The sequence below is a fragment of the Salmo salar genome, chromosome 01 (assembly GCF_965601325.2).
Source record: "Salmo salar chromosome 01, fSalSal1, whole genome shotgun sequence".
Taxonomy (NCBI): Eukaryota; Metazoa; Chordata; class Actinopteri; order Salmoniformes; family Salmonidae; genus Salmo; species Salmo salar.
In genome coordinates this window covers 34,380,522-34,408,508 of record NC_138291.1, presented here as the reverse complement: position 1 = coordinate 34,408,508, position 27,987 = coordinate 34,380,522, and the positions used below count along the sequence as shown (strand labels likewise).

At 41.9% G+C, this 27,987-nt stretch overlaps 1 protein-coding gene across 2 annotated transcripts in view; it reads right to left on the bottom strand.

The window, feature by feature from the left end:
- The window catches only part of cdin1 (CDAN1 interacting nuclease 1), a 79,415-nt gene extending 66,630 nt beyond the window's left edge, over positions 1-12,785 (bottom strand). Inside the window, exons 1-2 of one of the 2 annotated variants that reach the window (XM_014193760.3) lie at positions 12,748-12,785; positions 12,322-12,440 (exon numbers count right to left, since the gene is read on the bottom strand). In XM_014193760.3, the coding sequence (XP_014049235.2) occupies positions 12,322-12,422 (101 nt within the window). In that variant the 5' untranslated portion in view covers positions 12,423-12,440; positions 12,748-12,785. The other variant, XM_014193769.3, reaches the window with a different exon arrangement.
- Between the last annotated feature and the right edge of the window lie 15,202 nt (positions 12,786-27,987).

Genomic DNA, 27,987 nt, shown 5'->3' with positions numbered 1-27,987 from the left:
ATGAAAACATCTTGTTCCAACTTCCATGTTTACAAAAGATAGACATGTAGAGCCAAATTACGAGACAAGGGAGGTGGAAGGGCAGGGCTCTCGATAACTGGACACAAACCAAGGCTTGTCCTGAGTTTATAGAATCTGTCAAGGTGTTACAATGAGGAAATATTCTATGTTGCCTTTCCACATGAATAATAAAGTTATTGCAGGCTTTACATGAATGTTTAGGCCTATTCAACCTGTGCTCTCCTGGTGAACTACGCTCAATTCATGGTAAAGAAATGGAGCCACGCGCAGAGCTTTACAATAGTGGTCTGATCTCCCAGCCTGCTCAACAGTAGCATTACATTCCCATACCCACATATGCACTCACCGCTCTCTCTGCTTCATAAGAGATTTTTGACCCTTCGGTGGCAGCCATAACACACACACACACACACACACACACACACACACACACACACACACACACACACACACACACACACACACACACACACGATGTAACAGAGGCATTTCACGACAAAGGAGGAGCTCAACTCAACCAGATTCTATTACCTTGTCGTTAGCTATGACTCCGAAATGTGTGTGTCCCATTCAATGTACCCTAACAAGAAGAACCCTACTGCAGAGAAGGGAGACAACAGTAACAAGGCACATTGGTTTATTATACTATCTCATTTCATGCATCAGTATGTATCTAGTAAACAAACCAACAAAAGCCAACAAACAGGAAAAGGTAAATAAGAGGAGGAGGAGAGCAGCTTCATTACCGTCACCATCTTTCTTTCTGAGTTTCTTTCCCATGGAAAGCTGGGCTCAATAACAATGTCCAGGGCCTAGGATGACCTACAAACCCCGACCCCTGATTACATCTGTAAATACTCAGGCTGATGAAGCCGTGTTTCTTCCCTTGCAAAGTAAATAGAGATTGAAGCGGACTCGCCATTGCCTCTTCTCAGCTGACCATGTCATGATGAACCTCTGGAGTGAATACAGCGACGGTTTTGACATCACCAACACACAGTCTGACGAACAGATACTACGGACTGGGATATCACCCAGATGCTGATGATATGTCAATCTGGAGAGGTAACCCTTGCATTGTGTGAGGTGAGGGAGGCAGTGACCCACGCACTGACCTACTGGGAGTCAGACTAGCTGCAGCTATATTATGACTGTAGTGTTGTTTAGCCAATAGGATAGATCATGCATAGTGTATATATTAAGGCGTGGCTGTAATTGGATGAGTTATACAGTGAGGGAAAAAAGTATTTGATCCCCTGCTGATTTTGTATGTTTGCCCTCATCAAAGGGATGATGGACGGGGCCATGTATCGTCAAATCTTGGGTGAGAACCTCCTTCCCTCAGCCAGGGCATTGAAAATGGGTCGTGGATGGGTATTCCAGCATGACAATGACCCAAAACACACGGCCAAGGCAACAAATGAGTGACTCAAGAAGAAGCACATTAAGGTCCAGGAGTGGCCTAGCCAGTCTCCAGACCTTAATCCCATTAAAAAAAAATCTGTGGAGGGAGCTGAAGGTTCGAGTTGCCAAACGTCAGCCTCGAAACCTTAATGACTTGGACAAGATCAGCAAAGAGGAGTGGGACAAAATCCCTCCTGAGATGTGTGCAAACCTGGTGGCCAACTACAAGAAACGTCTGACCTCTGTGATTGCCAACAAGGGTTTTGCCACCAAGTACTAAGTCATGTTTTGCAGAGGGGTCAAATACTTATTTCCCTCATTAAAATGCAAATCATTTTATAACATTTTTGACATGCGTTTTTTCTGGATTTTTGTTGTTGTTATTCGGTCTCTCACTGTTCAAATAAACCTACCATTAAAATTATAGAGTGATCATTTCTTTGTCAGTGGGCAAACGTACAAAATCAGCAGGGGATCAAATACTTCCCCCCCCCTCACTGTATGGTATAGTTGGCCTATTCAGAACCATCTAAATCATCATCAGCAACTTGAGTGTCGAAGAAAAACATTTAATTAAGAAGTTGCAAGGGTCAAAAACATAATTGGACACTGACACAATGACCTCTCCGGAAAAATAGGAAAACAGAATCCATCCCAGCGGCCTTGAATTGTGAACATAGAAAGACAGAAGGTTAGGAAACAGAAGAGTGGTTAGGGAATCAGTGTCTCTCTGTGTAATTACCCTTCCCCAGCCCCACAACCCTAGACAGCCACATTAATATGCACAGAGCCCAAAATAGTAGGGCTCCGGATTTGATTAAAACAATTAGGACGTTCACTTTGTTACTACGCTGCTAGGACTGTCTGTTCACATCTAGAATTCACCATGGGATATATATATTACTCATCCCCATGTGTTGAACACTTAAGGCCTGTACGTTGTAGGACACTGAAGAGTATATTAGATTGTAAATAACAAAATTGGGTCTGTGTACGCTGGTTGGGATATGTTGTCAATGCTTCAGGGTCCCCCAACGCCCTCGAGGATGAAACTAGTCTGGGATTCCTCTTTTACTCCATTATGTCTCTCTAGTATGACATCACATATAGTTCTCTAAAAAAATGCACCATCATAATACAACCATTGAAGAGGCAAACTGCTTTTAATCAAAAACAATCAAAAACGTTTAACAAAACAAAAAACAACGCTGAAGAGATTACCACCAGATTGCCTCGCTAGCTAATTAATTGAGGGCATATACTACAAGCTATCAATTATTTTCAGAATCTTCCTATTTACAATTAATTAATTATAAACGATAGCAGTCATTCCCCTAATGAAAGCCACCTGGCTAATGGCGTGGGTATCATATGCTGTGACAGTACTTAGCATTTGGAGCATCTAGCCTATATGTAGAGAGTGGTGCGTGTCGTGACTCTTCAGGGCATGAAGCTCACCGAGGCAGGGCACATTTTCTACTAATGACTCCAAGGGGGGGGGGGGGGGTGATAATGAAAAGGAAAGTCTGTATGAGTGTCAGTGTCAGCGTTTCAATGGTTGACAGTATATCCAAGTCTGATTAAGCTACTGTACCTTCACGGTGTTGATATTATGACCTTTTCTCAGTGACATGGCCGACAGAGGAATGGCTAGAAACAATTAAAGATGCATTATCCCATATATGGATATTATTAGAAATATTTTGTTATGATCTCTATGAAAAGATATCACACATTTCAAACACATTCTCTTTCACTTAAATTATACATTGTGTAGTGAAAGAAATATAGCTGGATGTGCTTTTTGTTAAATACTCTGCATATGCAAATCCCTCTAATTACACATGCTGATAAGAGGGGCTAACATCTGTTTCTCACCAAAGTCTACCATCATCAGCAAGACGGAATCAAGAGGAAAAATCCTTAACGTACAACTGTGATACATTTCCACAAACCACATAAACAAACAGGCATCTCAGAGTCATGGCGTTCCAAACAAATACTTGTTTATGAACAAAAATGTTTACCATTAAAGTTGTTTTCCTTCATTACAATTGCCTACCTAGAATGGAAAATGTGCATGTCAAAAATCATGACACCAAATTTAGCAAAATGTCATCTGATGTTAACAGAAATGTTTTCATTTTCTTGTGAAGATATCTTTAAAATGTTACCACATACAAACATAAATCACCATTGTGGTTACATTATGACAAATGCTCCTTAAAAGAAATGAAGAGATGTGATGAACACCAACCAGACCCATATTGAAAACCAACCTAGAGACAAGTCAAATATTTCATTGACAGGAGAACAATCCAATTCTACTCTGTGGCTTCAGAGTGATTGGAACCCCCAGGAATGAACCACAACTCCCACCAGCACCAGGGAGCATCAATACTACAGACAGGATGGGAACTCTCTCTCTCACTCAGAGGAAGCCATAGCCCACTGGAGCTCCCTGTGGGGGAGTTTCACTGTGTGGACAGAGCCAGACACTGCTTTAACAGAAGCTCACAAACATGGTGTCTCGCTAGAGCTGTCCTGAGTGTCCAGGATCTCAGGGCTTTCATGCAAGTGTGGTTAAAACAGTGTGGCCCATAACACCATCACAGACCTAATTATGATTTGTCATGAAAGGTAGTGGCCTCTCCATATGTGATTCGTGACAAACTAAGGTCTAGCTATTAAAAAAAAGGCACGTTACTATTGTTATAGCGCAATTATTGTCATCGTGGCAGTCTCTGCAAACTCTTGTGGAAAATTGAAAATGAGGCCTTGGTTATCCATCATGCAGCATGTCTGGTCTGGCAAGAAAACACATTACGCTGACCAACTGCCTGCCTACTCTCTCAAGCACAACTACACCACTTGTACCATTCTGGGCAATTTGTTCCATTCTTCTTTTTGCAATTGATCCCAGTATGCAAACAGATCCTGGGGCTACAGTCTCCAGCATAGCTGCGTGTGTGTGCGCGCGCACGCGCGCTTTTTATCATTTTTGAAAGGCACATTTTTATTGGAGAAGTTGTCAGTTTGCTATGGAAAACCATGAATGTCGTCCACTTTCATTTAGTTTTCCTCTCCTGATGTTTACATCAAAAAAGTTACTTATACATGCACTAAATTACGGAAAATGAAGTAGCCTCCTGCCATCATTGACAACACTGTCTGGCGATTGGCAGCAGTTTATTGGAGTAGTTTTTAGCCCAATGAGCCAATGCATTACAATTTGGGAAGCTTCCCGAGGCCAGAGCAACACATCCCAGTGAGGAAGCATATTACTCCTCCACTTCCTAATCAACTAATTGATCACATCTATTATTCATGAGTTCCTCAACCTGACATCAAACTGTAAACTCAGCATATTCTCACTCCTCTCTCTCTTTATCCCCTCTCTGCCTCCAAACTCAGCAGTCTCACTGTTTTCTCCTCTCTTCATCTTTCTCTCTCCTCCCTCCATTCTTCCTGACCACATAAACCCGTCCAGTTCTGTGATTAGTCTTCCCAGCCAGCGGCCGCATCCCAGCCTGCTCCAGACAGCACTCCCATTGGCTGGGGGGTTTTCACCCACAAGCCCCAGCTGCCAGCTTGTGTTTTGGTCTGAGCCGAGAGCCAGAGGCGTGTGGTGTGGTCATCCAGACCAGGGGAGGCTGAGGCTGCTGAACGCTAGGTGGGCTGCTAGGCTAGACCTCACTACTGGCCCATCTGACAGCCTCAGAGACAGACCCAGACCAAGCCCTGGCTAATGTCATCACCACATCCAGGTTGAGACACCCCCAGTTAAAATGGCCATGCTAGGACACATTCTTAGGATAGAACGAAAAGACTATAGGGAGAAACAAAATAATGAAATCTAGCCAAAATATACTATATTTTACAGTAAAAAATGTAAGGTTATTATGTGATTCTACACTAAACAAAAATATAAAAAACACAACATGTAAAGGGTTGGTCCCATGTTTCATGAGCTGAAATAAAAGATCACCGAAATTTTCCATACGCACAAAAAGCGGATTTCTCTCAAATTTTGTGCACAAATTTGTTTACATCACTGTTAGTGAGCATTTCTCATTTACCAAGATAATCCATCCACCTGACAGGTGTGGCATATCAAAAAGCGGATTAAACAGCATGATCATTACACCGGTGCACCTTATGCTGGGGACAATAAAGGGCCACTAAAATGTGCAGTTTTGTCACACAACGCAATGCCACAAATATCTCCAGTTTTGAGAGAGCGTGCAATTGGCCTGCTGACTGCAGTAAGGTCCACCAGAGCTTTTGCCAAAGAACTGAAGGTTAATTTCTCTACCATATAAGGTTCCTCCAACGTAATTTTATAGAATTTGGCAGTACGTCCAACCAGCCTCACAACCACAGACCACATGTAACCATGCCAGCCCAGGACCTCCACATACGGCTTCTTCACCTGCAGGATCATCTGAGACCAGCCTCCCAGACAACTGATGAAACTGAGGAGAATTTGTCTGTAATAAAGCCCTTTTGTGGGGAAAAACTCATTCTGATTGGTTGGGCCTGGCTCCGAAGTGGGTGGGCCTATGCCCTCCCATGGCCACCCATAGCTGTGCCCCTGCCCAGTCATGTGAAATCGATAGATCAGGGCATAATGAATTTATTTCAATTGACTGATTTCCTTATATGAACTGTAACTCAGTAAAATCGCTGCATGTTGCGTTTATATTTTTGTTCAGTATACGTTCACCCAAGTGTTAGAGTTCTCAGAGCTATTTAGCAAGGAATGTTTTCATTGTGTGTTGCCATGTGTGAACAATCCTCTTCCAAGATATGCAGTAGTTTAATTAGCTAGCCTAGTCTCAAGAGTCTCAAAGTTTGAAGTAAAAATCTCCCACAGAGCTCTCAACAATGTCTTCAATAAACAGTATAAAGACATAGTATTTATTTTGCAAAAGATGTGCCAACTGAAAATAGGGCAAAACACGGAAACTAGAAATAAAGAGGACAGCATTTGTCAACAATTTGACCAAAATCAACATGATTTTCTATCCTCTTTGTGTAAAGCTGAACATGTTAAAGCAGAGCGAGCGCAGAAGTTAATTAATGAATAATACCACATCCTTTATTAACTGGCATGTAATAGAGAAACCATAGACCTAATAAATAATCAATGAGCAAAGTCCTCCCCAGCCTGAATATTACCATCAAAAACAAAGTGACTCTTGCCAAGAAATCACCATATCAATGACACATGCCACAACAACGCTGGCCTCTGATTCCTCCCCAGATCACGCTAGATAAACCCCAAATAACAGAGAAATTAACAAATGCTTGACATTTGCTCAACATCCATTATTCTGACACGTTTTCAGAATTTCAAAAGGCTGAACGCATGTTTAATCAACATTCATATTCCCCCAGCGAGCCCCCGGCACCATATTGCAGCCCGCCTCACTGCTGATGAAAACGGCACATTAGGGCCCGATTCGAAAACGTTCAGGGACTCCACACTAGGGAACTGCTGTGTGTGTGTGTGTTTGTTAGTCCCATTCTTTTCCCCCACTTCCACACCCTTCTCTCTAACTCAGAAGAGCCATATGCAGAATAAGCTGAAAGGTGTTTTAAAGAGGAGAGTAACATTAAATCCAAATTCATTCATAAAGTAGTGCAGAAGGCCAGAAAAGTCTCTCTCTCGACAAAGAGAGCAGAGGGACTGTGGTCCCCTCTGGACCGGGGGAAGCCAGGCGAGGCCTCAGAGCAGCAGCTCATCATTTCCAATTCTAATACGTGGTCGAAAGAAAGGCCTGATGGGACTGTTGTCACATTGGCTGTGTTGAGCAATTTCCCGCCCCCACGCTGCTGCTACACTGCCTCCCTGGTTCTCATTGTAGCCGGGGCCCAGACAGCCAGACACTAGGCAAGAACAGGGACAGCCCCGGCCGGGCAGGAGGAGGGGGGGGGGAAGGGGGGAGAACTATTTGCATGTCCCTCCATTGTGAGCTGGGGTAAGAAGTGACAGCACCGTGTCCAATTCTTTTCCCCTCAGAACAGCCCGGGCTCGGTAGGAGAGGCCAGGCTGACAGATGACTCCCAACATCTGTGTTATGCAGGCGACACAGCCGAGGGACCACGGCCGACACATCCCTCCCTTTCTCCATCTTATCTCCCTCCATCCCTACTCATATCCCAGCAGAGAGACTGACAGACGCCCCGTGGAAATGACCTTGAAATGGCCTATCACAATCATTATCGTTTGGGATTTTGATCCTCTTCCCATTGACTCTGCTATCAAAAGCAGTGAATGCTAAATGCTATTGTGAAATATAATTTCCAATTAGTTGTATTACAACTCAAATTCAGGGCAAACAACGTGCATATTCTGCATTTTGTTTTGTGACATAGGCCTTCATCACCAGTTCCATATTAAGAGTAAAGAACAGGCCTATAAGAATTCACAGTCAACAGTTCCTTCGTCTAGCTTGTCATCCATCTGCAGTGAGAGTTGTTATTACCATGACAGTCATGAAAGCACTGATTAGAAAGTAGCCAGGTCATTATACTACTTCTATCTCCATAGTGACCAGAACCGTGCAGTATTGTGATACGGGTTTGACAGTGATACCTCTCCCTGCCTGCCTGTCCCCTCTCCCTGGCACGCCCCCATATGGGTCAGTCCACTCCTGCTTTACCCCCCCTGCCCACAGTCAGGCTGGCCAGTATTTACACAGTGGCAGGGCTCCCACACAGTCAGGGGGGTTGCCTGCCTGCCTGCCTGCCGTGCCTGAGCGCATGCTAAGAGATGATGGATGGCCTAGTCGATATGTTATGTCTTAAGAGCCTGATTTCCTGCCAGTCCAATCACTAACCCTCCAGAGCCCGGCTCAGCTGATTGGACAAGCAGAATAATTTTGCAGGCTGTGAAAACACTGCTGCCGTGCCTGTCTGTCAGGCCCGATGACAAGACTCAGGATTTTTAAAGAGCAGGGGCCTCTCCGAGAAAGAAATAATAACAATAACGGCTAAGACTAAACAATAGAGTCGGCACCGCTGAGAGGAGAGCTATACAGTTATCACCCCCGAAAAACAGTTCTTACTGGAAGGATACTGGTAGTAAGAGGTTTTGGTTGAGAAACAGAAACACTGTGGGGTAAAAGATCACATTCAGAACCTAAATAAACATTACAATGATGTATACTATTATGGACAAAAAGGTGGTACATATGTAGCTGAAACGCACTTTTCACATAACATATTCTGTAAAATGCTGACACTAAGAACAAAGGCCTGCTCAAAGTAGACTGTGTCCCCCTTGGGGACCCCGGTGCCTTCTTCTATCGGTGATTAGGGCACAATGCTAGTAGGAAGCTCCAAATCCATTCGACTTTGTAAGTGACCTCGGCAGGATCTAGCGGTGTCCTGGTGGCCTTGGGGGATTACACGTGTTACATTCAATAAAGAGCGGCCCCTCAGTGTCATGGAGAAACGCAACACAGCCATTAACCCCCGCTTATATTTCTGAACATGCAGCCAGCTACATAGTGGACCAGAGGAGAGGCTGGCTCGCTGATGTAATGAAATTCAATGCAGAAACATTGAAAAGTACTGTCTATGGATTATTTCTTAATGAGGCTGAATTTAGTAGGACATTATGGACAGAGTATATTGAAATAAATGCACAAATTTTTGCCTTTAATATAACAGCCTACATAATTGAAGATGTATCTATTGCTAATTAATTACAACAACCAGTGCAATAAATATTCATTTAAACTTACTGATACGTAACACAATGACTGCATGAAAATGTGCAGTTTTCATTGTATTGATATTTTCTGCCTACTGGTGTGGGAGTCAACAGCATGCTATGTTGCAGAGGCAGAACCTCTACTGTCATTTAAAGGCCCAGTGCAGTCAAAAACGTAATTCCCTATGTTTTCTATATATTGCCACACTATGAAGTTGGAATAATACTGTGAAATTGTAAAAATGATTCCCTTTTAGTGTAAGAGCTGTTTGAAAATACATTTCAGCCTGTTTTAATGGGAGGAGTTTTGGCATGCCTGGTGACAGCACCAGGTGTTAAATTAGTTAATAGACCAATAAAAAAAATGTTTTGAAGAGAGTTCCAAACCTCCCTGCCAATAAGAGCTAGTTCAGGTTTCCCCTTCCCACTCAGACAGGGCTCCAGAATAACATTTTTCAGTTCGTGGCACCAACCCATGATTTGGTCACACAATTTTTGTTTCTCTCGCTGCGTCACGCAACATAAAAATGTAGTATTGTCTTAAGTAATTTAATAAAGTGCTTTATTAAAAAGTATAATAGACTACTGAGATGGTATTCAACAAATAAGTTGTTTTATCTTTTGATATTGTGATTCTAAATATTTTTATGTGCAACCTAATACAGTGATTTTCATGCATTTTCGGTTGACAATCAGCCTGTGTTTATTTTATTTTTTACATTTCTCCAGAATGGTCTGATTTAGTTCAATAGAGATGAATTTGCCTACATCTTTATGTGCACTAATATCATAGGCTAATTTATTAGGGGCTAATTCACCACCTAAGTGAAAACTCAAAACCCATTAACTAGATCACTAACTCTAAATATAACAATGAATGTAATGTCATAAAAAATATATATATATTGTTTTCCTTTCTCACAAATTTGTAAAAACCTATTTTTGTTTTGTCATTATGGGGTTGATGTCACTCAGATTTTTTTTAACAGCCATATTTACACCAAAAACCCAGATGGGCATGCTTTGTAATGTTTCTAAAACCATAAATGTATTACTACACTGAACAAAAATATAAACGCAACATGTAAAGTGTTGGTCCCATGTTTCATGAGCTGAAATAAAGGATCCCAGAAATGTTCCATACGCACAAAAAGCTCATTTCTCTCAAATTTTGGGCACACACTTGTTTACATACCTGTTAGTGAGCATTTCTCCTTTGCCTAGATAATCCATCCTCCTGACAGGTGTGGTAAAACAAAAAGCTGATTAAACAGCATGATCATTACACAGGTGCACCTTATGCTGGGAACATCAAAAGGCCACTCTAAAATGTGCAGTTGTCACAACACAGTGCCACAGATGTAGCAAGTTAAGGGAGCGTGCAATTGGCATGCTGACTGCAGGAATGTACACCAGAGCTGTTGCAACAGCGTTGAATGTTCATTTCCCTACCATAAGCTGCCTCAAATGTTGTTTTAGAGAATTTGGCAGTACATCCAACTGGCCTCACCACCACAGACCACGTGTATGGTGTTGTGTGGGCGAGCGGTTTGCTGATGTCAACATTTGTTAACAGAGTGCCCCATGGTGGCGGTGGGGTTATGATATGGGCAGGCATAAGCTACGGACAACAAACACAATTGCATTTTATCAATGGCAATTTGGACACACAGAGATACCGTGAACGAGATCCTGAGGCCCATTGTCGTGCCATTCATCTGCCGCCATCACCTCATGTTTCAGCATGATAATGCGCAGCCCCATGTCACAAGGATATGTACACAATTCCTGGAAGCTGGAAATTTCCCAGTTCTTCCATGGCCTGCATACTCAGGAGACATGTCACCCATTGAGCATGTTTGGGATCCTCTGGATCAACGTGTACAACAGCATGTTCCAGTTCCCACCAATATCCAGCAACTTCACACAGCCGTTGAAGAGGAGTGGGACAACATTCTACAGGCCACAATCAACAGCCTGATCAACTCTATGTGAATGAGATGTGTCACGCTGCATGAGGCAAATGGTGGTCACACTAGACACTAACTGGTTTTCTGATTCATGCCCCTACCCTTTTTTTTTTTTTTTTAATTAAGTTATCTGTGACCAACAGATGCATATCTATATTTCCAGTCCTGTGAAATCCATAGATTAGGCCCAATGAATTTATTTCAATTCAATGATTTCCTTATATGAACTGTAACTCAGAAAAATATTTTAAATTGTTGCATTTATATTTTTGTTCAGTGTAGTAAGGTATGTTATGTTTGGTATGGTATGTATTAACTGTTGGATGTCCAGCTTCCATGTCGTATGATATGTTAATTACAATTTGTTTTAATGTTATGAATTTCCAAAACGTATGATATGTTACAAATTCCAATTTATTGTGGGTAATGTTAGCTAGGTGGCTAACGTTAGCTACCACTAGGGGTTAGGGTTAAGGTTAGGGTGCAGGCCTGGGCAACTCCAGTCCTCAGGGGCCTGATAGGTGACACACTTTTCCCCAGCCCCAACTAACACACCTGACTACAATAATCAACTAATCATGATCTTCAGTTAAAAATGCAATTCGTTTAAATCAGGTGTATTTGCTAGGGATGGGGGAAAAGTGTGACACCAATCAGGCCCCCAAGGACTGGAATTGCCCAGGCCTGGTTAACAGAAGGGTTAGCTAAAATGGTTAAGGGAAGGTTTAGTTAACATGCTACTGTAAGTACTTGCTAATTAACTATAATTGTAAAGTTATCAGTGATGGGATTTGAACACACAACCTTTGGGGTGGCTAGACGTTCGCGTTATAAGCTCACCCAACCACCCTCCTTTTTATTTTGTCTTAAGTAACTCTTATGTAAACATACCAAACGTAACATTAATTTGAGGTTCCTGTTTTACGTTTACTATGTTACGTCCAATCTATGAGACCAGTCTGTAGCACTAACTAGCCTGCTTGCTAACACTCACATGAGGGCGAGGCTAGCATGGCTATCCGAATGATCGTGTTATGTGGAAATCCCGTTAGCTATGGAATGTGCGGAAAAGCTCGTAACAGCTTCGAGCTACAAACTTATGCAGGGATAGGCTCATACAGTAGGACAACAAGCATCAAGGACATTGCAAAAGTTGATGACAACATCAACAGGCTAAACTATATTGAAACATGCATCACTTACTTTGGAAATCTTTGCCTCAGTATAGTCATACACTGACGCGTGGGTCTCAAATGTTCGGTGCATTTCACTATCTCCTTGTATTCAGCTCGAGACAGCTTCATTTTTAATAATCTGCGTGGCTAAACAAATAGAAGACAAGACAACAATCAAAAACGTGCAAGTTGTGATATCAGCTCGCAATGGCAAAATCAGCTGTGAAATTGCTTGCTAACTAACGTTCGTGTGTTAGCTGTTTAGCTACCAATGTTGTTCAGCGTATCAAACTCTTTCAAATCGGTAACATAAACGATAGTAAATAGTCCGCTAGTTTAATAATAGCTACTGCATGCAATGCTGAGTCAAGATAATACAGGAAAAAACTATGCTATATAAAACAATGTTATTACAATAAATGCAAGGAGCACAATACACTTCCTGGTTTCTTACCGCGAGAAAGTTAAAACACACACGTCAGTATGAAAAGCTCTCCCATTGGTCTATATTGCAAGAGCTGAGTATACCGGCAAGGGATAGGCTCGCTGCAGTCTTTGCTTCAGTGATTCAATACCAACAACAGCACCATCAAACCTAAAAGACTTGGTTAACTTTCTTTGACAGATTTGGAAAATATCACCTGTAATATCATAGCAATACATTCGCATAGGTAGGAAATGCATACAGTGGGACAAATGATGCTGCATTCAAGACGAATGCATGGTACTCTTTCATTATAATGAATTATATATACTAGTAGCCTAAACAATAAATGGAACCCTACAACAAAATAAAAAACACATTTTTATCATTTTTTTCTGATAGCCTAAAATAGCTGAATTTAAAGGAAAAGCATACATTAAAAAAAAGTATAGAAAAAAAAATACATTAACTTGGAACGTTTTTCACAATGACAACCTGAATAATTTTTATATTTTTACGATTATCTGGAAATTAAACTATATATTACAAAACTGCCTATTATAAACTGATGTCCTCTAAGTAGTAGAGTTGTACACCCCCCTCAAGCATAGCCATGTATCAACACCTTCCAAAACCCTGTAATCCTCTTTTTCTGCCAAAGGGTGATTTAAAGAGATTTGGAATTAAAGACAGGAGATCTGGATTTTTAGACATGAATACAAAGTGGATTCCTTTTAACTCCAAAACCCCAGCGACATCCCAAGCTGTCCCTCCCCACTGACTCCAGATCAGGTTCCGTATGGAGTAGTTTAGAAAACTTTAGTCTTTAAAAGTAGTCTTTGGTTGGGGCACACTTTGGCTCTTATGAAGTCTGGAGGGAAAGTGTAACAAGTTAGAGTAGGTACTGTGGGGCAGGCAGGCATCATTTATTGATGTGTTATATCTTCTTTCATTTGAGCTCTTCATAGTTTATACTCCGAGTGTCCGTGACAGGAACACTTAGCTGGGATTGTGAATAATGATATACTAGACAACACTCAGAAGATTTGTAAAAGCAGGGTATTGAGCTTAGTGCAGAAGTGTGTGCCTGAAGTGAATTGCCCTCTTTATTTGGGGACACAAGCCTACACAAATAATAAAGTATTCAGCCTATTATTTTACTGCAAATATCATTCTCAAAATGTAATATCGTATGAGTACAGACATGATCTATGGCTAAAATATAATATAAGTATTTAAAACCAGCGGTACTCTGGTTTTAGGGAAGTTGTGGGTAGGCCTAATTGTATTTGACTATGTTATATAATGCAGGTATTGAGTGCTCTCTTTTTAAGGTCTACTTTGTCATATCAATATCTTATTATTTTTTTTTACAATGGTCTTATTGTGTAATTCATCTCTGAGCAGTGCTAAATCACAGTCTGGACTAATATAATCTCTCTCACACACAAACACACACAGACTTCATTTACAGGTACCTGATAGAAGGAAAGCTGGCTACAGAAATATAATTGAGTCATTTCTATGGTGACTATTTATTACATTTTGTACAATAGGCAAACGTTAGATTTTCTGTTACACTAGAATGGTCTGGAGCTTAAAAGATTATAAAACATTTCATAACTTGAATTACATCTCTAAATCACAACAAATGATAAAAGAAAAACAAATTGATCAACCTATTTTTCTTTCATATTTTATTATGTCCCGAATCATAGGATTATATCAATACTTTATCATAACATCACTACACCTCCAGCACATGGCATTAGTACATTGTATAACGTGGTTTTCCCTTTATGGCGAACACAAAGGTGTCACGGGCCAGCCAGACTCACTCTGACCTGACCTGTGGTGTATCAAAATAAAGCTGTATTGTTGTGGGGCAGTGTAGTATGATGGCTGTGATGAGCCCCGGTCTGGGGGTTGTGTGAACCAGCCTGGTCTCGGGGACAAAAAGGGCTCAGTGCACCGTGATGTGCTACAAAAGGGAGCAGTGTACTGGGATTAGTATGAGGAGATAAAATCAGGGCCTCTGAGGCAGTCTCGTCTGATTGCCATAAAAGGCTGAGGTCAGGGGCGGCTGGAGCAGTTTACCCGTCTAGGTATCAAAGGATCAGGGTTTTTTGGTGGGGAGCAGCATGTGTAATAGGTAGTATAAAAGAGCAATGTAATGTGATGGTATAAAAAGATCAAAATCTGGAAGAGGTTGGGAAGGCAGTGTACTGTAATGGCTCCAAAGGCTGGGATCAGAGCAGTTCTGTGTTCTTGGATGTACAGTATGTACAGTGTGTGTGTGTGCGTGTGTTAGTCTGTGTGCTCGTGTGTGTGTATGTCTCACACAGTGAGATCCACAGCAGGCTGTGAAGGGAGCTGTGAGGGGAGCAAGATAGAGGAGCGAGGGATAGAGAGAAGAGCGAGGGGATGCAGGGAAGAGAGGAGAGGAGTGCTTTGGAGGCAGTGTGTAAACAGGGCAGCGGTACACACAGTGCCGTTAACCAGCTGTGAAGCCTGCTCACAGTGGGAGATGAATTTACAAAGGATGTTTCCCTCTGATATCCAGGAGACGCTGCACTGATCTCTGCTCCACAGCTCTCGGCACACCATTGTAGTGCTAAGCACCGTCCTAGTAATGGCAATTAGCTATACACCGTAATGCCTGGGAAACATTTACATTCTGCTAGCAGCGGACAGAGAGCTTGGCTCTGTGTGTGTGTGTGTGTGTGTGTGTGTGTGTGTGTGTGTGTGTGTGTGTGTGTGGTGTGTGTGTGTGTGTTCATGTTCATGTGAGATAAAGACAGAGAGAGAGAGAGAAAGTAATCATGCTTCTTTATTGATTTTATCAATGCATAACTGTTTGATGCTGAGGAGGATTTGTGAGCTTCTTTAATTTCCCTTACACATCATGCTATGTTTAAGGAAATTGCACTCTCCCCCTGTCTCCTCACACATTGGACCTTACCATCTTCAATGATATTATATCATTCGCCATACGAGGTACAATTTTGTAATAGAACACCAGCAGCCATATTGTTATAATCTTTCATTTTTTCCCACTGTTTGCACAGTCAGTGACTTCACCTCTCCACCACAGAAATTCTCTCCAATCATCAGGAAGTCTAGGTTTCTTAGCTCTAAAAAAAATCACAGTTTAAACGTGAGGCAAGCCATAACCAGGAAATGCCTGTAGTATTAGCAAGGTATCATATTCGTGCGTTTGGAAAAAACATCCCCCCTAACAGCATGACTGCCCCTGAAATTCCCATATCCATATTTTACATCAAGGAAGACAAGACATGTGTTTTGCTGGTGCTTTCAAAACTGTTTCTTTCATTTATTTTATTATCCTTTAATGAATTTAATTAGGGTGCAAGTAATTAAATGCAATTGTGCTCACAACACTCTCCCCCTCAGTCTACTTGTAAATTGCTCTAAACAACATGTGCGGTTTGAACACATTTAGTGCATTAATAGGGGATAGATAATATTTGGGGATTGTATTTCACACTAAACGGCTGCACTAGGACACAAAGGTTCTTGTAGCCCAGGCTCATTAATCATAGTCAACGGGCTGCCCGGGTGCAATTTGCATGACGGAGGTGGCGGCACATGCTGCAGTTGCGCCCAGGTTGCTGGATCTGCCTCGATTTGGCCAAACCGTTAAAGTCACGTCAATCACGGATAACCCAGTAATACCCTGTCTGAGGAAACCTGAAACAAACACACACAAACACACACAAGCACACACACAACATACACAAACAGACACACAACACACACGCACAACATACACACCCTGGCCCCCCAACTACTGATTTCAGCTAAACTGTAATTAAACTGACACCGATAAGTTTAGAGATGAAGGCAAGTATGGATTTATTATCAGCAGAGAAACCAAAATATATATGGCTACTGAGTCTTTTTATATTAGGAATAATGCTCTCTGTACTAGACGTCAACTAACAGCACAGTGAGATTTTAAGTATATTGAAATGGGAGTTTATTTGTACAAATATCTACGGCGATTTGTGGGTGTATTGTGTTCAGTAGATACCATACTGTATGTATAGTCAGCTCAGTAAAATATGAATACAACTCTGTAGCCATGCATATACCATAGAAAAATAAGAAATATTATGTTTTTTACTCTGGGAAAATAAATCTTATTTTTTACTCTTTTGTCTATAAAAACTTCTTATTTTATCTACCTTGGATTTTTGTCAGTTATTGTTCTGGCCCTCACAAAGCCATTTTAACTGCAGATAATTGGGTTCAATTGTGATGCAGTGAGGTTCAAAATGAAGCACATTTCCACAAAGCCCTAATCTCACCACTGGCTCCACTCGCTGAATTCTAATTATCTCGTCATGAACTTAAAAAAAGAGACAATGTTTTAATGGCTTTTTAACTCCATGAGAATCGTAGGTGTGTGTGTGTGTGTGTGCTTTTTGTCCCCGCTTAGAGAAAGTGTGTGTGGGGTGGGGTGGGGGTGGAGGGTGTGATGGGCTTGCGAATGCGGCTTGTGTCTGTGTGGCTGGCGTGCCTCTCTACCTCTGCAGTGAGGCTCATGCTGTGTTCTCTCTCCTCCATTCCTAATATCCTGGAGGCATTTTTCTCATTATCAAGTATTGTTTGATGTCTTTGTTTCTTGATGATTAACCGTGGTCACCACACTGGTCTGGATTGTTTAAAATGCAATTTTCGGCTCTGAAGTGTCCGCAGAGCGGCTGACTAGTGGGGACACCTATATTTTATGGAGGCTATTTTTCATAGCTAAAATGAAAAAGGACACATTTAAAACACTGTGATTTCTCCTGTGGTGCTAATATGTTTTTACTAGCGGCATTACTATGTACAGTTGCATGGTGGTGGTGTGGTAAATGAGTATACCACTGTGTTGTATACCATTAAAGATAGATGCAGGAAGATTCTTCAACGCTAATTATCTTTTCTCATAAAAGGTTTTCTACTGCATACAATGCCATGCAAATGTTATTCATACTACAGATGGACTATAAAAATATACAATTATTCCTTGTAGTTTGATTATGGTGAGTTATGTCCCCTGTTTTGTGTCAAAATATGCTATTAGACCTTGAACATGTCCACAGTAGAATTTGTATGAATACATACACATACAGTGGTGATTTGAAAATGTGAGGGGGACAGATAGCTTGCTTAAAGGAATATACGATTTATGATATTGTTTACATTGTAACCAAACAAATAGGGAAACAACACTCTGCACTAATGTCAGCATGTCAAAACTATATTGAATAGTTGAAATATCTCTGTATCCGGGGCTGAATAGCGGCTATTGTATCTGTCTAATGACATTAGCCTCTGAAATTTGGAATCAAAGAGAAATGGCAGAAATGAACAGTACCATTGTCTGCCATCTTATTTAAACAAATCGCAAGAGCAAGAAGAGAGAAGAGAGGAAAGAGAGAGAGAGACAGAGAGAAGGAGGAGAGAGGCAGAGAGAGAGAGAAAGAGAGGGCTCTGTAAATTAAAGGTTATGCTTTGCCCCGTGTGTTTGTATTGTCAATAACTGAAGAAGGCTGTCAAGAAAGTGGAGCGATAAAGGTCAATAACTCTGACAAATGTGTTTGAATTTGTACACTCCCGCTGATAGCACGCTAGGCAAACGTCTGGGGCCGCTGCTGACACTCCACAACAATAACACAAATACTCAGTCTAACACAAGAATAGTCATTATTCCTGCTGAAAATGAGAGGGGATGAGAGGGAACCCTAGCACATGGTTCAAACACCAGCCACAATGTCAGTCAAACTTGTCACATGAAAATGAAACACCATAGGAGGATATTTGAAAAGGCGACAATGAAGTGCAAACAGCAGAAGTATTATGCTGCTGGATGATTCTCATATTTGTATTTCCATCCTTGAATAAATATGGTTGTTAATGTGTTCCTCTGAGAGGAAATGTAAATGTTCTGGTGGTTTTTAAACTCTCATTTAGGTATAAATTATGGACTAAATCTATACACTTTTTTCATGGACTGTTTTCTCCGTATTTTCATGCGTACACAGTAGTTGAATGTTATATTTCCTGTAGCCTAAGTTTCCTATTTATGAGTCTAATAACAAATACATGAAATGGTCAGGTGGGGGGAGATGAGCATTTCTTGGTGCTAAGAAGTGAAAGTACACACTGTATAAAGCATATTTATTAGCTTAATTTTTGCTTTGCCAAAGGTTAAGTTCAAATGTGTTAATTTATTCATAACTCTCTTATTGGAGTTAAAGTTTTTTTTTTCTCAGCCATTTAGTGCATCTCTCCGTGGTCTTGAGTGCAATAAATGTGCAATTAACAGACGTTACTAATTCATGAGGAGCGTTGTGGAAGTAACGAAGGCTATAACTATGGACGTCACTGGTGAATATTGCTCTGTGTTTAATTGCTGGAGGAGGAGGTATGTTTAGAGTATGTGCAGGGTTGCCATAGCAAAGGCGAAACACTGGCCCTTTCTTGACAGTTTCTATCTGGTGATGGAGGTAAACAGAGGTGTTAACTCTCATAGTTAACCCATTTTCAAACAGGACAACTTTCCCTTTTTAAGACACACAAAAAATGGAGAACACAGACAGTGTGTTTTCGGCCTGTAGCTTGTCTGCCTGTGAGACTGTGTGTACAGTATAAATGTGGAGGATTGTATGGGGTGCATTTATAATAGTCCATTTATATAGTGCAGGAGTATGTATTTCAGTGTCACGTTAACTTTTCTTCCTATGCCAGTCACGAGTTTGCACCGTAAGTAAGAAGGATACTTTTTTATATTATAAAATTAAATGGAAATCTTTGTGGGATATGTGTATTACATCAAGATGGATCTGTTTCTAGAGGAAGTTGTATTAATTAAAGTTATAAATCATTCCTGTAGCAAGTTTCTCATCTACACTACAGTGTAACATAAGGCTTGTATAGAGTATTCATTACAGCAAGCTAAGAAGCTGTTTTCTGGGGAATAACAGACAGAGCAAAACTCCACATTTGCAAATGTTTTCCCTATTGTTGTGAGCAGGTACATAATGTAAAAATGTACTTTTAGTGGGTATATTAATTCCATGGGGGAAAGTGGATCATTTTCCCTCTCTCTCGTCTGTTTGTTTGTTGGCCATAGTGCTGTGGTTTACATTTCATGTGATTATGCAAATGCAGAGCTGTTCCTGTGCATTATGGGCCAACGCATTGTCAAGATCTTTTGTAAAGCAGTCAAGTAGCTATTTCTGCATTCTTTTATTATCTGAGAGTGCAACAAAGAAAGTCTTTTGTTCACGGTGTTGCCTGCTGCACACACCACTCCTCCCGTTCGTGACTTACTAGTGTCCCCTAGTGGTGGTGGACTCCCTCTCTCCTTCTTCCTCTCCCCCTCTCGCCCTCCAGTTCTATTAGCCCTCCACTCTCTATTCACCTGCTTCTCTCTCTCCCTGTGTGTGTATTCTCCATGGCTTATCATACTCAAACATTTAAAGCGCTTATTTGTTGTATTGTATGACAGAGGGCTCCAATTATGCATGGCTGTGTCCACAATGGCTTGGTTTTCAATGGCGGGCTTAAACAGTGTCAACAAAAACAGGAACCTGATGTTTTGTGGCCATTGTGAGGCTGGAACTCGTGTCAATAAGGCATTGTTTCCCCTGAGTGCCACACCGAAACTGCGGTGAGAATGTTATCAGACCTGTAGAATAGGGTGTGCGGATACTTGTGCTAAAATGTAAGTATGATTGTTTGGACAAGCCCAGTGCAAATGTATACATGGGGAACGGCCCAAGAAAGCACCTCTCTCACCTCCTTAGGTGGAAACATACAAGAGTTCAAAAAAGAATGAATCAATTGTGCAATGTTATTGCAGATGTATAGTGTTTGCTTTACTAAGGCTTCTCTGATTATTGTGATTATTTGGAAAATCCAAGACAGCCATTTCTTTATTAACAAGTATATGTGTGGTTGTACTCTATTCTCCCTATCAGAAATGTCGGCTAACATACCCCCACTGTCTACACTAATAGTGTGCATTATTATACTCTTTGTTTTGTTTCTTTGATCACTGCTATTTTACCCTTAATTGGAGTGATTACCTGGGATTGGTGTAGTAAATGTTGGGGTTAAAGGGTCAATCTCCACTGTCAGGACGGCATGGCCACAGTCCCACAGAGTGAAGTCACTCATGTCAAATGACCAATTATACAGGTTATAGTGGATGGCATCCTTGTCTCCAGTGCTCCGTGCCTCCAGGGACGGCCCTCCAACCAGAGGCCTATCACTCAAACCCCAACCACATTCATTCATTAGCTAGCTAAAACGCCGTTCAATTATTCATTACGGTGGCCGCTGGATTATTTCTCTCAGTATTTTGGATTTACGTATGAAAGTGTAATTATGTTCTCTGTGATCTGGTGTGTTTTATTGATGCAGTGTAAATTGTGGCGCAGGTAAACTAAAATGATTTATAGCTGAAAATATTAGGAGATTTTATTTGTTTTTACAGTATTTGGCTTGGATTTAATTAAATTAGTAAGGAAGATATTAGTAGTGTTATTACTCAAAGTATATTAGCTAGATTTTAATAGAACCAATTTCAAGAGGATACTTTTTGAAAAGTGTTGTTTTTGCTCATCCTCTATTTCTAAACCACATCTGAAGTACAGTAGAGCACAGAGGCTGTTGCGGTAAACTGTATCTCAGTGATTTATGGGTAAAATATGCTCATCACCTTTACAGTATTTTCCCTGCTACTCATTCACACTCAGGCCTGTGTTTGTAACAATGTTGTACTCACCTCTTTTTTCTCGCCTGGCCAGCAACACCTCCAAAATCCACACACACCACTCTGTAAAATCCTTTTATTGGAATGTTAAAAATCACTCAGGGAATTTTTTGAGAAACTTTTTGTATCACAGCTAAACGGAGGAACTAGCTGGCTACCCTTTGCTGAGGTAGTGAACACAAACCCATACCAACCTGTTGGAAGCTGTACAAACCCATACCAACCTGGCGGTAGCTACACAAACCCATACCAAGCTAGTGGTAGCTACACAAACCCATACCAACCTGGTGGTAGCTACATAAACCCATACCAACCTGGTGGTAGCTACACAAACCCATACCAAGCTGGTGGTAGCTACACAAACCCATACCAAGCTGGTGGTAGTTACACAAACCCATACCAAGCTGGTGGTAGCTACACAAACCCATACCAACCTGGTGGTAGCTACATAAACCCATACCAACCTGGTGGTAGCTACACAAACCCATACCAACCTGGTGGTAGCTACACAAACCCATACCAACCTAGTGGTAGCTACACAAACCCATACCAACCTGGTGGTAGCTACATAAACCCATACCAACCTGGTGGTAGCTACACAAACCCATACCAACCTGGTGGTAGCTACACAAACCCATACCAACCTGGTGGTAGCTACACAAACCCATACCAACCTGGTGGTAGCTACACAAACCCATACCAACCTGGTGGTAGCTACACAAACCCATACCAACCTGGTGGTAGCTACATAAACCCATACCAACCTGGTGGTAGCTACAACACAAACCCATACCAACCTGGTGGTAGCTACATAAACCCATACCAACCTGGTGGTAGCTACACAAACCCATACCAACCTGGTGGTAGCTACACAAACCCATACCAACCTGGTGGTAGCTACACAAACCCATACCAACCTGGTGGTAGCTACACAAACCCATACCAACCTGGTGGTAGCTACACAAACCCATACCAACCTGGTGGTAGCTACACAAACCCATACCAACCTGGTGGTAGCTACACAAACCCATACCAACCTGGTGGTAGCTACATAAACCCATACCAACATGGTGGCAGCTACACAAACCCATACCAACCTGGTGGTAGCTACACAAACCCATACCAACCTGGTGGTAGCTACACAAACCCATACCAAGCTGGTGGTAGCTACACAAACCCATACCAAGTCGGTGGTAGCTACACAAACCCATACCAAGCTGGTGGTAGCTACACAAACCCATACCAAGCTGGTGGTAGCTACACAAACCCATACCAAGCTGGTGGTAGCTACACAAACCCATACCAACCTGGTGGTAGCTTCACAAACCCATACCAACCTGGTGGTAGCTACACAAATCCATACCAAGCTGGTGGTAGCTACACAAACCCATACCAAACTGGTGGTAGCTTCACAAACCCATACCAACCTGGTGGTAGCTACACAAACCCATACCAACCTGGTGGTAGCTACACAAACCCATACCAACCTGGTGGTAGCTACATAAACCCATACCAACATGGTGGCAGCTACACAAACCCATACCAACCTGGTGGTAGCTACACAAACCCATACCAACCTGGTGGTAGCTACACAAACCCATACCAAGCTGGTGGTAGCTACACAAACCCATACCAAGTCGGTGGTAGCTACACAAACCCATACCAAGCTGGTGGTAGCTACACAAACCCATACCAAGCTGGTGGTAGCTACACAAACCCATACCAAGCTGGTGGTAGCTACACAAACCCATACCAACCTGGTGGTAGCTTCACAAACCCATACCAACCTGGTGGTAGCTACACAAATCCATACCAAGCTGGTGGTAGCTACACAAACCCATACCAAACTGGTGGTAGCTTCACAAACCCATACCAACCTGGTGGTAGCTACAACACAAACCCATACCAACCTGGTGGTAGCTACATAAACCCATACCAACCTGGTGGTAGCTACACAAACCCATACCAACCTGGTGGTAGCTACACAAACCCATACCAACCTGGTGGTAGCTACACAAACCCATACCAACCTGGTGGTAGCTACACAAACCCATACCAACCTGGTGGTAGCTACACAAACCCATACCAACCTGGTGGTAGCTACACAAACCCATACCAACCTGGTGGTAGCTACACAAACCCATACCAACCTGGTGGTAGCTACATAAACCCATACCAACATGGTGGCAGCTACACAAACCCATACCAACCTGGTGGTAGCTACACAAACCCATACCAACCTGGTGGTAGCTACACAAACCCATACCAAGCTGGTGGTAGCTACACAAACCCATACCAAGTCGGTGGTAGCTACACAAACCCATACCAAGCTGGTGGTAGCTACACAAACCCATACCAAGCTGGTGGTAGCTACACAAATCCATACCAAGCTGGTGGTAGCTACACAAACCCATACCAACCTGGTGGTAGCTTCACAAACCCATACCAACCTGGTGGTAGCTACACAAACCCATACCAAGCTGGTGGTAGCTACACAAACCCATACCAAACTGGTGGTAGCTTCACAAACCCATACCAACCTGGTGGTAGCTACACAAACCCATACCAAGCTGGTGGTAGCTACACAAACCCATACCAACCTGGTGGTAGCTACACAAACCCATACCAACCTGGTGGTAGCTACACAAACCCATACCAACCTGGTGGTAGCTACACAAACCCATACCAACCTGGTGGTAGCTACACAAACCCATACCAACCTGGTGGTAGCTACACAAACCCATACCAACCTGGTGGTAGCTACACAAACCCATACCAAGCTGTTATTTCTCTCACCTATTGGATCTCTACACACGCAATTTTTCTAGAATTTTAGGCAATTAAAACCTGCTACACCTTTGTGATACCTTGATACTTGATGTAATGATGTAATCGTATTTCCTATTTTCTGAATTTGTGGAGCTTTCAGGGTGACCTAGCTAAACTCTTGTCATTATTCAGATTAAATAAAACAGATTGTGTGTAGTGTCCAGGACTTGTCATCTGGCAGACACCCTAATATTTGACGACAGCTACCTAGGAAAGAAACCAAAAAGTATATCATTGAATTTGTGTGAAGCTCAGAAATGTAGATATAAGCCTTATTGTCATGAATAGCTGGAGGTGATGGTACTGACCTATTTAATATGTTGATAGGCTCTTCATAGAAAAAGGATATCCAGCAATTATAGAAATAATGATTACTACATAATGCATCAGATCTGACCCCCGTGTCAGTCACCTGTTACTGTCTGAAGGGCTGGGGGAGTCTGAGAGGACTAAGGCTGTGCATTAGCAAATACAGATTGATTGTTGTTAAGGAGATTAGCACTCTATTTCAACGCACACCCAGACACACACACACACGGAGAGAGAGCTCACCTCCAACCTCAAAGTGCTGTTCAAAGCCACATGTATCATTCAGCATGGAGATAGGCTGCGTAAATACCTCCAGTAAACAAGAACATTTGAAGTACTTTAAATGCATAATATTCAGTGTAAGTGTGTGTGTGTGTGTGTGTGTGTGTGTGTGTGTGTGTGTGCGCACGTGCACGTGCATGCATTTATCACAGGACCCCTTATTTTATACTTATTTCCATGTATTTCTATTTCCATCATACAAGCCTCTGTAAGATGTTTTTTTAAATCTATATATTCTATAGCTCTGCTGTGTTTAAACGCTGCCCTTGACAAGGAAGTATCACACATCCCTATAGGATGCACATAACACAGTAATCAGAGATCTGATTGGCCCAAACCTTACCATCTCCCTCTTTATGTAAACCAATACCTGCAGGTGTAAGAGCAATATGCAAGTGTCGCCAAGTGTTGTCACACATCGTCACCCGTTCGCAGGTTATAGAGTTTCATTGAAAATATTGACACGCCCATAACTTTTTTTTCCAAAGTCATATTGAAGGATAAATATTATGACGGGTTGACAGAAACCAGGCCTTAGTCAAGCACTTCACCTTTGAGTCAAAGCAGGCAGTCACACATGATGCAATGACAGCTTTCAGAGATGCTCAGGGGAAAATGTATAAATTCAACATGTGGAGGGTCTATTCATTCGGTAACATGTTTGTATTGGAAAATCCTCACATATTTGTTTTGGATCAAAGTAACCTACGTCTAGTCAAATCCTCCAATAGTAATTCATGGAAGCAGTCTGTACTCTTCATTTCACAATTCTGCATACACCATGTTAATTCTAACAGATTACATTTATTTTGTGAATCCCTCTTTTTTTCCCCTCGGGTGTATGCTGCATTTGCAGAGCAAACTCTACCAAGAATGTGCCTAATTTATTAGAGTAAGGAGGAGATTCATATCTGTGCTAGTTATGGAGATGTCGGGTCCTTTGGGAGGCCAAAATTATTGTTTATGGTCGGCCTGAGAATGCCTGAGCAGATGATGAAGCACCTGCCCCAATGTTTCCCCCTGTCTGTTACATTCTGTTCTGTCTGTCTGCTCTCCTCCCTTTGTTCTCCCTCTCTCTCTCTCTCTCTCTCTCTCTCCTCTCTCCCTCTCCTCTCTCCCTCTCCTCTCTCTGCTCCCTCTCACCAGTGTCACATCTCCAGTCACCGTGATGCTCAGCGTTTAACAACCATTCCAACTCCTTTCCCCCGAGTGTATCTATCTACTTATTCTATCTACCACTGAGTGCCATGGTTTTTCTGCAGGCCGGATAGACGAGCATACGGTGCACTGGAGAACAGAACTGTGGTCAGGTTTTGTTTATGATCGGGAAAGGCAATATCGAGATTGTTTCGGAGTAGTGTTATCACATGAAATGTATTGCTGTCACTGAAATGTTTTATGTCTGGGCCCTGAGCTGAAGCCATATTAGGAAACAGAAAATATCATATCGTATGACCTCTACTGATATAAAAGTAAACTATGGGTTGTAAATCCAATGCACAGCCACATCTCAGGGTGCTGCTGGGAGATAGAAGACACCATCAGACAGGATTTGAGCAGCAGGACCAGTAAAATCCAGAAACACTGATTCTTACACTTTAGTCGTGACTGTCTGGCACTGCTTTTAGAAAATATAAATGCAGTGTAGGCCATAATGCAACAGTTCTTGTAATTGGTTGGGATCCTACATTTCTGTGTGAAAATTAAGGCAAATTACTAAACATGGAATGTTGGTAGAGCAACATATAATGCATCTGATATGCGTTAACATATACTGTCTATATTAGTCAGCAGCTGATCCTATTTTCAGATGCTGACATTATGAGATAGTTTCCAACATGGCTGACCTTGAGAAAGGAAGGCACCTGTGCTTGCACCTGGCACCTGGCCCTGGACTGAAAAATATATTAGAGAGGACAACCTAAGCATCGTCCCAAAAAATCTGTGAACTTAGTCTTACTTTACTTTTAACAAAACTATTTCAACCATGTTCTCTTCTGCATAGTTTGTGTAGTTTAGTGTAGGTGTAAGGCAAACTATGAACATTTCACTTTTTTAAGGTAGTTGGGCTACAAGTTAAGAACAAGTCCACCACTGAGAGCTGGTGCGTACCAAAAGAAAGGAGCAGCTACCACCAACTTCAGCCAGTTCCTGTACTTCAACTTTCAAAGGCTAGAATTTCATTTATCTGCGCAACAGGAAGCACATCTACATTTGGGGGGGGGGACTTGTGATTTATATTTCCGACTGTAAAACATTGCAAAAAAAGTTAGATAAATCTCCTGTGACACTGTTCATTATTTGTTATGATGTTTGATATTTAAATCAAATGCTGCACTATTTCCACTCCACAATCTCTCATATTACTAACAGAGCTGATGTGCTCTCTAGTCAATGGGACGCAGGTCCTATCATTTTGAACCTCCCATGAATCTGCACCTGTTACAAGATGTCAGTTGATAAACACACAAACACTAATAATAGCAAGAGCAGAGTTTTTCCGGGTGAGCCTAGCTGTGGCACCACCTAATCCATCAATGTTCCTAATGAGAGTTAGCACTGACAAGTCAGCTGAGGTATCCTGGGTGGCATTGTCTTATTTCTCATGCTCACCATGCTAACCAAGAGCAGTGGTAAGATGGTCTCAGCTAAAGTGGGAGGGACATTAGTGTGTGTGCTCGTGTGTGTGTGTGAGGGGTCCAATGTCCCCATTAGCCTAACGGAACATGCATAGCATTACTGTCATTTTAGTGTTGGAGGCGTTAATCAAAACCAACACCATTAAGTGGAGGGTTGGTTCATCTGTGTGCTGTTTTCAATGTCCTCATTAATAATGTGACGAACAGACCAGGGAAAGTTGACAAACTAATGAGGTGTCACAGGTCATTTAGACCAATCAGACTCCACCACAGGACATTAACCAAACAATGACTGCACAGCCACTACACTTGAGCACCATTGCTTCAGCATGTATCAGACAACAACAACGGCAACAACAACACTTACATGAACTAAACACCAGTCACTGACAGTAACAGTAACAGGGAGGTCCCGCTCTT